Source organism: Xenopus laevis, chromosome 8S (assembly GCF_017654675.1).
Source record: "Xenopus laevis strain J_2021 chromosome 8S, Xenopus_laevis_v10.1, whole genome shotgun sequence".
NCBI classification, from domain to species: Eukaryota; Metazoa; Chordata; class Amphibia; order Anura; family Pipidae; genus Xenopus; species Xenopus laevis.
The window spans coordinates 93,770,719-93,783,178 of NC_054386.1; the positions used below are offsets into that span (position 1 = coordinate 93,770,719).

The 12,460-nt window shown below is 35.9% G+C and overlaps 1 protein-coding gene across 1 annotated transcript; it reads left to right on the forward strand.

Annotated features, from left to right (window-relative positions):
* Positions 1-7,496: 7,496 nt before the first annotated feature.
* LOC121397642 (olfactory receptor 10A4-like) lies at positions 7,497-8,423 on the forward strand. Its single transcript, XM_041574698.1, has one exon. It carries the CDS (start codon positions 7,497-7,499, stop codon positions 8,421-8,423), a length of 927 nt encoding a protein of 308 aa, XP_041430632.1.
* The last annotated feature ends 4,037 nt before the right edge of the window (positions 8,424-12,460 follow it).

Consider the following 12,460-nt stretch of genomic DNA (forward strand, 5'->3'; position numbering starts at 1 on the left):
ATTCACCGGTGGCGAAACACGCAAATTCGCAGCGAATTTGCATCTGGCAAATAAATTCACCCATCACTAATGAACAGTTTGCTATCTTCTTGGTGCCAGCGTTCGGCATGTGGTTGGTCGGGTAGACAAATTATTGGGTCGGGCTGGACATGACTCAACTGTCTTAGTACATATTGGTACTAAGCTTGGGCGAATTTGACCCATTTCGATTCAGTGAAAATTCTCCTCCGGTGAAATGTTGTTGACGCCCATTAGAGTCTATGGGCGTCAAAAATTTGCCCACCCCTAGTACTAACGACAAAATTAATGGTACAGTAGAATCCCCCATTTTAAGATTTTCACGGGACCCGGAAAAAATTATGTAAACTCCGGGAAAATGTCAAATCAGGTGTGGTAGAGTGACTAAGAAAAGGTGGAAAATGGTCACTCTAGCTTTTATTTTCTCCCCAGGCACTGAGATAGGCTCCAGGAATGGAGTTGTAAAACAGAGAATCCGTTCTCTGTTTATTGACTTTAGTAGTCAGGGACTCCATTCTGCAGATCCAGTCCGGACATGGGAGTTCACCTTCCACAGTTGATATCGTTCATCCAACATATGTTTACTGACAAACATAAGAAATTATTGTATGGGTATGTATAAGATTTTTATTGTTATTGGTGTGAATTGTTTTGCTCTTTAATTACTTTAATTACATTCCCTCCTAAGTTTTTAATTGATTTCCCTTCCCTTATATCTTTCCAGCTTTCAAATCTATTGTTCTGTGAGCTTACAATGATATTTTTATTGCTCCTTTTCCCCCCTTATCTTTCTATTCAGGCTTCTCTTATTCATTTTCCAGCCTCTCATTCAAAACGCTGCCTGGTTGCTAAGGTCAGACCCTAGCAACCCAATTCCAAATTGGAGAGCTGCCAAGCAAATAGCTAAATACTGAAAAAAAAAGAAACACAAAAAATAAAAAATCAACACCAATTGCAAATTGTCTCAGAATATCAATGTCTACATTCACTTTTATTATGATATAAGGGTAGAACTAGGGGTAGGACGTTTTCGGCGTGATCCGATGCGCTGTGTCAAAATGCCTGCTGTACGATGCGTCTGCATCTGACAGTTGTTTTGCGTCGGATCACTCTGCGACACCATCCGACAATGCATTCACTTACCTTATTTCCGTCGCATGTGATTTGACGCAGTCGTTTTATCACAGCGCGTCAGATCGCGCTGAAAACGTCCATGTAGTTCTACCCTTAAGGTGAACAACCGCTTTAAATGTAAAACCTTGGAACAAAAACAAAGTATTCAATGCAATTTTGAATATATGGGATTAGTTCTCTAGAAACCCATTACCTGGAAAACAACTTGTAAGTGTATCACACAGATCTAAGGCAGTGATATGGCATTAATAGAGACAGACTTATTCTCGGTTCCCTTTCTGTGTCTTTATTTTATCTGGTTATAATGATCACACCCTTTCGAAGCTCAAAACCACAGCAACTTATCTGTAACCGACCATGTGCTTGAATACAGGAAGCTCTATCTCTTACATGAAGATACAGATCATCTTGGTTTCACAAATAACTGACAGTAGGTAATGTAATGTGACAGGGATTACTGCATCTTGTGAATAGCTGTACCAATGCTGCCAATGGCAATGAATAGTGATGGGTGTATTTATTTATGTGCGTCGAATTTGCGCCTTTCGCTGCCGGCATCGGCCTGCGTCAAAATTTTTCCGAAGCAATTAACAGACGCCCAATGACTTTAATGGGTACCAGCGTCAAGTTTGAATTTTAGCTGGTGCCAAAATCTACATTTCGCAAATTTTTCGCCAGTTTCGTGAATTTCTCGGGAAATTTGCAAAATTTGTGGTGAACCGTAACGGGACAAATTCACCCATCACTAGCAATGAATGTTAGTGAATCTGTTTTCTTATAGGTTGTTTTGGCGGCTGCAGAAGACGTACCATTTCCAAAATAAAGAACGTTACTATAGGATATTCTCTGCTTTGTTTTCATCACAGCCCTTTTGTGCCTTTCAAAGTTGTCTCATATTCTATTCTCCTCATTCACAGCCTATATTCTGGGCTGCTCTCAGTTACCTGAGCTTAAAGGAGAATTTAACCCTTACTGAAAAAAAACCCACACCCCCCTACCCTACATAGACCCCCCTCCCTCCTCCCCCACTTTCAGTAAGGGTTCAATTCTCCTTTAAGGACCAACTCACTATAAACTGTATATATAGAATATAAATGTCACAATGCAAGGCTGATTAGGAATTGATTCCAATTCTCATTACATGGCAGCTCAAAAATCAGTGCATTCTGAATCAAAATAATAATAACCTTGTAGCAGCATTTTCTATGACAATTTAATTTCATACTCTACTTGATGATTTTCCACGACCCATTCCATGATCCTGTAGAAGTCAATGGCAGAGCTACAAAGACATTACCAGTTTCCTGTAATACACCTCGGTTTAACAATCTAGGCTTGATAAAGGGCCCTGTGCGGCCCGAAACGTTGCCTTTTTCTACTGTAATGAGCCAATAAAACACTTGAAACGCAACAGAAACCTGTTTGTCAGTGTGCTATTGTCGTATGGACTGAATATATGATTTCAACCCATGGCAGAGAGGGTAATTGACCACTAAGCACCTGGTCTGACGAGACGGAACACAGGGGTTGAGCACTTCATTATCGTGTGGAACACCTCGGTTTAACAATCTAGTCAGATTCATTATATGATATTCATTAGGAACAGTTCAATAAACTAATGGCCATTGGGTACAGTCATTGGACACAGGGTCCATGCCCCCATTACTCAGCTGAAAAAAACCCTAATATTTTATCTACAACAATATTTAATTTAGAGTATACAAGAGACATTGCAAGACAAATAGATTATCATCATCCTCAATCATTATCCAAAAATAAAGCAAATTCTGTTGAAGGATTTTAATTCGCCAGTCGAATATCGAGGGTTAATTAACCCTCGATATTCGACCCTTAATACATCTATCTGCCCCCTAATATAATGTTTTATTGCCAAATATATACTGCAGCAACTGGCAAAACATCCAATGGAAGAATATGTATGCATCTGCTAGATGACAGTTTCATGGAAAAATTATTGAAGTCTCAACCCATTAACCCAAACCAATTACAATGGATATTATTAGAACACCTTGGTAACAACACTGGATCATTATCATAATTAATGTATGTTGCAAAAAGAAAATGTGCACAGTGTCATCAAAAGCTCCAAACTTCAGGGAGGAGAACTTTAACTCTTAGGGGCTGATTCACTAAGCTCGAGTGAAGGATTCGAATGAAAAATACTTCGAATTTCGAAGTATTTTTTTTGTACTTCGACCATCGAATTGGTTAAATTCGTTCGAATTCGAACGAATCGAACGAAAAATCGTTCGACTATTCGACCATTCGATAGTCGAAGTACTTGCCCTTTAAAAAAAACTTCGACCCCCTACTTCGGCAGGTAAAACCTACCGAAGTCAATGTTAGCCTATGGGGAAGGTCCCCATAGGTTTGCTAATCTTTTTTTGATCGAAGGATTTTCCTTCGATCGTTGAATTAAAATCGTTCGAATCGTTCGATTCGAACGATTTAATCGTTCGATCGAACGAAAAATCCTTCGATCGTGCGATCGAAGGATTAGCGCTAAATCCTTCGACTTCGATATTCGAAGTCGAAGGATTTCAATTCGAGGGTCGAATTTCGAAGTATTTTTAACTTCGAAATTCGACCCTTAGTGAATCTGCCCCTTAATATTTGGGCATATTTGATAAAACCATTATTGAGACTTATGTTTACTAAAATGTCCAAAATATAACATAAAGATTTGTTTTGTGGTGTGTGGGTTTTGTCCTATAATAACATATTGATAAGTAACATTCAAATTACTTAATATAATTTGTAGATTATATAAATTATGTTAACTATCATATTAACTATTGTTTATTTATTAATTCATTGTAACTTTTAGCAGGACCATCTTGCCTTCAGCTAGATAATTCATGTTTCTGTAATGGATATCAGAAAAACCCCTCACCAGTAGACACTACTGTAGATTACATGAAAAAAAAAATAATTGAAAAATAAACTTTCCTATACAAAATAAATAACTAATAAAATAAAATCATGTATCACTGAATGAAAGTGGTCCTGTTAAACTCCTGGAAAACGTAAATTGCCAGAAATGTAATTTAATCTAATATTCTCTATATTTCATTGTCTAGTTGTCATAGTTTATTGGCTATTTGTTTTTACTGTATTGTATATCTTTACATTTACCCTCTTGCCCTCTTAAATTGATGTCAGAAATGTAACATAATGTCAGACTCTTTTCATTTAATTATGTTTCTTTAATTGAAAACAATTATAAAAAAAAATTAAAAACGTACAAGATATATATAGGTTTAAAAATTACTGTAGAATGAGGATCATCATTATCAGTAAATAAACTAAAACTGAATTTTTGAACCTTTTTATCACATTTGTACAGAAAATATCCATTAAATTCAGAATGGAAGAGATAAACCGGACTATTGCCAGTTACTTTACTCTTTCGGTTTTTCCAGACTTTCATCAGTTACAGATCTTGTTTTTTGTTGCATTCCAGCTAGATACATGATATGTATTACTGCCAATTTTATAATTATTCAGATAAAGCCATCCATCAACACTCCAATGATGAATGATGTTTTCATCTACCATTGTCCCAAAACTATTAGATAACCTAATAATATGGTATCAATAATATCTCATTCATTGGCTGTTTTATACAACTGTTTATCTCAGACACATTTGAGCAATTGAAACTTTCCTCTTAGCAGTCATGGCTTTGATTATGATTTAGCTATTAACAATTCCATCCACTATTGAGCAATTATGAACATGGAATTCTGCAATATGCTTGGAATATTGCTATGGATTTTGGGGGTTGCTTGTGTACAGTATTTACACCTACTGTTTTTACTACCAATATAGAATTCTGAGGCCCATTTGAAATCAATAATTTTACTGTGATCTAGTTCCTTTTTAAATTTTGGGTTGTTCCGATAAGTTTTATTGTCTTGTTACAAGTTTATCTGCTATATTTAGTGATGGGCAAATTTTATTCGCCAGGTGCAAATTCCCGCGTTTCGCTGCCAGTGAATACATTTGCAAAACTGCCGTGAAAATTCACCAAAGAAAATTCTCCGGCGTCCAAAAAATGGATGCCGGCATCAGTTTTTTTAGACGCCAGTGGCGTTTCGCAAATTTTTGGCTGTTTCGCAAATTTCACAGGAAATACGCAAACGGATAAATTCGCCCATCACTGGCTATATTTAATACTCTTTTACAATTCCTAATATTTGTAGAATCCATTATTAATTATGACAAATTCCTTTCACTCTCCTGTACGGCTCACTCCAGTGTTAACATGGCAAATGCTTGAACTGTGAAGTAATAAATTATTTGTCCCGTTTCGCTTTGCCGAAAAATTTGAAATTTGCGAAACGGCAAAAACTTCGCCGGCGTCTAAAAAAAAAAAATTGTACAAAAAACATGTAAGAAAATTGGATGCCGGTGAATTCTCTTACATGTATTTTGTACAATTTTTTTCATGCATGCATGACTTTTGGGGGTAACAAATTAAATGTTGCTTAGCTTGAAACAAGACTAAATTGTTCAGACTTATTTTTCTCAAAAAAAAATGCCAAGAGGTGGAGGCAAGCATTTATTAAAAAATATGAAAAACAAAACAGGTATAGTTTTTAGACCTATGCTGACTCTTTACAACAAGGTGGAGATGGAAAAATCTTATTTATAAAAGTTTAGCATAGCTTTTTGGGGTTTGTCTATTTTTCAAGTGAACCAAAATTAATTTTTCTATTATTAAATAGCCTCCATTGTGTTTCTCAGTCAAAAAGCCAAACATACATTTTCAGAGGATTCTTGTTTTTAACTTGTAAGCTCCATCAGTCTTTTAATTAGGTATCAATGGACACATTTCCCCTGTGGTGTTATAATTCCAATGAGCAATAGTCTGATAAAAAGGAGCCTTTAAAAACACAGAAAACCATACTCTGTGGCAACCTGAATACCAATTCATTATGAAGGATATGTTGCTTGATGTAAGAGAAATCTTTTAGAAATGTGCATAAAGTTGGTTTTGGGTTTACTCCATAGTATCATTGTCCTATGCCAAACTTCTGCAATTTGTTTGAATGATTATTGTATGACATGTTAGACCTTTGATTTTGCCCCATATCACTCTGTTTAGACTCTTCATTACAAATATGTAATATTTTTTTGTTTGTTGGCATACACCAACCACATTGAGTGCCCTTGTCTTTCTGCTTAGACAATTTATAGTTTGGGTTTTACCTTTTTGTTAAATTAGGCTCTTTTATGACATTACTTTTCGCCCTATGAAATAACTACTCACAACTACCTTATGCTACATAGTAAAACTGTATGAATAACAAAGTTGAAGGAAAGTAATTTTATAGTTGGGGGTGCCAAACGTTAGGCACACCCAAGTCATTGTATTTACTTACCTTACACCCCCACATGGTGCTCCTATCAACAGAAAACTTCACCGGCCCGGGGTTATTCCAGCGAGCACCACAGAGGGATCCTCTTCCTGCTTCTTCTTTCAGCTCGACTCTGCATGCACAGTAGAGTGAAAAGCTGAACGTTAACCAAAAAGCCGGCTATTTAGTTCCAGTGCGGATGCATCTGCCCCGGGAAATTTGAAGAGTGAAGAAGCAAGAAGAGGATCACTCCGTAGTACTTTCTGGAAGAGCCTAGGGCCGGTGCAGTTTTCTGCTAATAGTAGCACTGGCCCAGAGTGTCAGGTAAGTTAATATAAGTATAAAATGATTTTCCTTCTCCTTTAATAGTTAATGTGCACAAAATCATAAGTAGGTAGCAGTGTTCTTTCTTATGGAAATATAAAAATACAGGGATCCATTAACTGTACATGGAGCTACCCTACTCTACTGAATAACAAGATAGATGAGTAAAAAAAACTGAACACATTCCCTGATATTACACTATTAACATTTTGTTGAAAGGTAAGATTATCCAGTCCATTCTCTGACAGTCCATAACATACTATGGCTTCCAATCAACCACAAGTGTCAGACTATAGTACTCTACTAGTCAACTGACAGCTACACGACCATACTCATTATGGCATTAGGTAGAGGACTTGCACCCATCAGCACTCCCTCAGCACTCAGTTCGCACATTTGCAGTGAGGTGCAACACTGATCTCCATTCTAGGAGTACAAAGAGCTGCATTTCAAGGTGCAACCTGTTGGGTAAGGTGCTTGCCTAACGTTTCATAAATGGGCCCTTTGATGTTACATGTGAAAGTAAAAAAATACCACACACTGTACATGAAAAGAACACAAAATAAGTAATTATTCGTTTCGTTATTAATATGTTTTAGTCATGTGATTATTTTGTAGATTTAAACTTAACACAGAATGATACAGACCAATCAGACCACAGTAAAGGAATTTATTTTTTTGGCCTTTTCCAGCTTCCACAAATTCCAGATCTTTCTCTTTATTGTCATCTATCTGGCATATATTGCATGCCTCAGTGGGAATGTTTTTATTATTATTTTGATCAGGGTAAAACCTTCACTTCAAACTCCAATGTATTATTTTATCAGTACACTGTCTACATTAGAAATCTTTTTTGTCTCTGCGATCATTCCAAAGCTGCTAGCTAATCTTATTGAGGCCGACAATACCATCTCTTTTGCTGGATGCTTCACACAGTTGTTTGTCTCTGATAGCTTGGGGGCTACAGAATGTTTTCTTTTAGCAGTTATGGCCTTTGATCGAGACTTAGCTATCAACAACCCTTTGCATTACAAAGTCATCATGACTCAAAATATCTGTTTTGGACTCGCTGCACTCCCATGGGCTCTTGGCTTTATTACTGTGTTAATTCCTACAATTTACACCGCAAGTTTGAAATTCTGTGGCCCTAATGAAATCAACCATTTTTATTGTTATTTAGCTCCGATGCAAAATTTGATTTGCTCCAATCAATTCACCAGCAAACTTATTACAAACTCGGCTGCTATTTTTGCCACTTTTTTCCCGTTCATCCTAATCTTGGGATTCTACGTCCATATCATTTTTGCCATCTTAAAAATGAAAGGTGCAAAAAGTAAACAGAAAGCCTTTTCCACCTGTTCTGCACATCTCATTGTAGTTTGTCTCATTTACTTTGCAGCATTTGTTGTCTATCTCGGCCCAAAGAATGGGCACTATGGAAAGTTCTTTGCACTTCTGTACACTGTGGTCACTCCTGTTCTGAATCCATTCATTTATACTTTTAGAAACAAAGATGTTAAAGCAGCAGTTTGGAAACTTTCTGAAGTTCATATGGGATTCTGAAGAAACATAAAACTGTCCTCACTACATGTTAACCTGGGGTAGTGTGTAGCTTGACGTGCAGCTAAACTCCTTCCTTCATTAATTCACTGAGACAGATTGTTGAGCTTCAGTTTTATTAACAAAGTGGAGTGTAAAACTAGATTAAAATAGATAACAGTGCTTATTAATACCTACTAATTATGCTACTACAAGGCTGGATGGGGTAGGATTACTGCAGATGGTATTATCCTAGCAGTAAACAGTATAAAGATGGCAGCTAAACTGATCATTTACTGGTGTTACACATGGTCAGACGGTAAAGGTACAGGAAGCAAAGAAAGACATTTTTAAAACAATCAACATAAACCATTGAATAAACCACTAGGTGATACACACAAACAATAAAACACTACTGGAGGCATAACAGACAGTAATAAATTGTAAACACTAATCACAGTGTTATTAAATATATAGTGAATAAAGCTATTCTGTAAACTCTTTCTAGACTATCTTTTCTTGTGCAGGTTAGATTATCAAAGAATTATAATACTTTCATGTGTGTATCACAGAGGCTATTGGAGAATTATGTAAACATGCTCCCATTTATTTTTAGTGCTACTAATATGTTACTTATACTTCAATGTACTAGTACTTGTTAATACAATTGTTGTCACCTGTAGATAAATAAAGCAATTAATAAATGAGAACTGGAAAAACAGGGATGTTGGTGTCTAATTTTAATTTATGAAATACGGTAAGGTTGAGGCATCATTTTATCATTTCTGCTCTCTTTGTACTACAAAAAAGTAGACTTGTTGTGTTTAACTGAAACAGTCACCATTAACTGGAGGAGCCTTTTATTGCCATTTCTGGTCCAACAAGCTCAATTTTTGCATGGTGTAAACAAAAAGATGGGGTCAATAGAATGAAAATTTTCCAAGCTCACTGTAAACAAAGTTTAACTGTCCTGAAAGGAAGCCATTATTGGTTGCTACTGGGAACTGCACTTGTGCATGTAAGGATCTATGTTAGTGGAGTAATTCTCTTCAAACAGCTCAAACTAGAGGTGTGAAGAGTGTCATGTCTACTGTATAATTAAAAGCTTGTAAGAAAATGGCCCTTGGAGGTACAATACATACATGGTAAATAGAAACAAAAAATTAAGGCAAACTTGCAATTATTTGTATTTTGAAGACCTTTTTTTTTTTTAGAACTTTGCCTACATAGGGCTTAAGGCTAAGTGACTAGGAATGGGCAAATCTGTCCCATTTTGCTTTGCCAAAAAAAATTAGCAAAATGGCAAAATAATTCACGAAACACATTGAAGTCAATGGCCGTCAAAATTATTTAGACCCACATCAATTTTGATGGGCTCCAATTTTCTTTTGTCACAGCGGAATTTTTGCTGCCACATTTTTTGCCGCAGTTCCTCAAATTTATTTGCGGGCAGTGAAATGCGGAGATTCGCCGCAAATCCATGCCTGGTGAATTTATTCACCCATCGCTATAAGTGACTCCCCACTTAACATCTACACAAAGATCTCACAAATGTATATTTTATTGGGCATAGAACAAAAAAGGGCATCTAAGTATCTATTTAAGTCTCTGGTTAAAGTAAAATGTTGCATTTTTAAATGATTCATGCTGTTGCACTATAACCATATACTAAATGTAGAAAGTTATTAACCAATAACTGATATTATATTGCTAATTGTTAATGCCCCTGTTACAGATACACATCTGTCCAAACCACATGGACCTTCCAATAACCCCACCATTTTAGAAGTTTACTGTTCAGGACTGTGTCCCTCCTAAACTGCACCATGGGGAGGTACTGTATGCATATGGACCATGTTCTTTTCTTTTATAGGGTGTGAAATAGATTCATCAGTTTTTATTAAGGAACATTCTGTGGACTCAGGGTTACTCTGGGTTATGTTACATTTAGAAGTGTCTATATACAAATTAAGCTGTTTACTTGAGTCAGTTTAGTTAACTAATTCCCTTGGCTCAATCTGCACATCAACATTATGAAATCGGTGGAAAATCACAAAATATTCTGATTACCGTATGAAACCTAGCACAGACAATAATATCTTTGAATTGCAAATAGGACCTCGGCCATTGACTTCTACAGGACATCAACAGGATGAAGATGGAGTATTTTCGGATTCAGCCTCGGGTATAACAAATCTCAAAAGAGTTTTTAGCATTCAGACTTTAAGAAATAAACCCCTTAATGTGATTATCAGTCTCTAACCTTGTTGTCACTTTTTATTATAACATTAAGCTCAAATGCATAGAGATGTTTACTTAAGGGCATATATATATATATATATAATGAACAGAAGATCAGCACACTCTGTAATATTCAGGTGAAAACAAGTGTTGATTTATTCACACATCTTAGCCGACGTTTCGGTCCCACATGGCGACCTTTCTCAAGGATTCACCTGAATATTTCAGAGTGTGCTGATCTTCTGTTCATTATTACTACAATCTTGATTGTGCACCTCTGGCTTTGTCATTGACTGAGTGCGGGCACTGTCTGATACTATATATATATATATATATATATATATATATATATATATATATACATATATATATATACATATATATATATATATATATATATATATATATATATATACAGTATATATATATATTCATGGCTCTGACACCTTTGAAACCTTTGGAAAACATTTTTTAAAATGATTTCAAATAAATTATATGCTAACATTGTTATATAAAAGTAATGTCCATTTCCATTCAAGAGTAACAATTGATTTATTTGAGGAGAAACCTAAATGAGCATGTCCTGATTGTAACAGGCTCCTACAAGGTAATTCATTTTGTTTTTAAACAGATGCTATTAATAGAACATCCTGAGTATATAGTCAAGTGTTTGGACTCTGATATACATGCAAACCCAGCAGAAGTGTGAGGACCTGACAGAGCCATTGTTGTAGTAGTGGTAAGTACAGGGCCCCATGGTTGCTCCCATAGGAGATCTCTGCAACAATCTTTTTATCTTTAGAGTAGAGTTTAAATTGCAATACCCACAGAGGATGTAACTGAACCCTCTGGCATTTAAGTAACCCTTTAAGCCAGTTCAGTGCACCATTTTTAAATAAATGTTCTGTAACTAAGTGATGTACCTATTATGATATTTTGAAGACTTTACTTAATTGTAAGTAACTCACTGCCATCTTGTTTATTGTATGATATATGTATTCAAAAATTGTATGTTCCCCTACTTTGGATTTCATTCATACTTGGTATTAAAACTCTAACCACTTACGTGGTTGTATAGCAACTGTACCTCTGCTTGTGTTTTTAATGCCTTGTAAAGAGCAGTTTACACTTGTTGTACAGTACCATATAATAATGGCTCATGCATTCTATATTCAACTATTTTGGTCATTGATGTCAGATGGTCCTCCCTCTTAATGATACTGTGAAATCATTTCAACACTAAAATATAATATATATATTATGTATATTGTCAATATGAGTGGTATTTATAAGAGTAGTCCCTTTGTCGTTGGTAATGAATTGCTCTTGTTCGATGACTTTGACTCTGAAGACCTATATTAACCACAGGTGTGTATGATATATAAGAACATTACTGGTCCCCTGCATGGTGTGCAAAATGTGCACAAAACTAAGGAGATAACTGCTCAAGTCTTTTGTGTGTAAGTGAGCCCAAAAGTGTGAGTGAATAGAAAATGCCTTTAAATCTGGTCGGATTGATTCATTTAAGTTAAATGGGTTTACAGCTTTTCCACCCAATAGATTGATATGAATGGAGGAGAAGGGGTATAACATGGTAAGATTTGCTCTCAATGAGATCATGAATAACAATAAGCACACATCATGCCTTTCCCTGTGTTTTATTCTTCAAAGAGCATAATGCAATGCATCTTATAGCCAGAAACACTACGGGGCAGGTTTACTAAGGGTCGAATTTCGAAGTTAAAAAAGATCGAAATTCAACCCTCAAATTGAAATGCTTTGACTTCGAATATCGAAGTCGAAGGATTTTTAGCGTATTT

Excerpts from the sequence above, each read along its gene's own strand:
- LOC121397642 (XM_041574698.1), top strand. The coding sequence starts at position 7,497 with ATGATACAGACCAATCAGACCACAGTAAAGGAATTTATTTTTTTGGCC.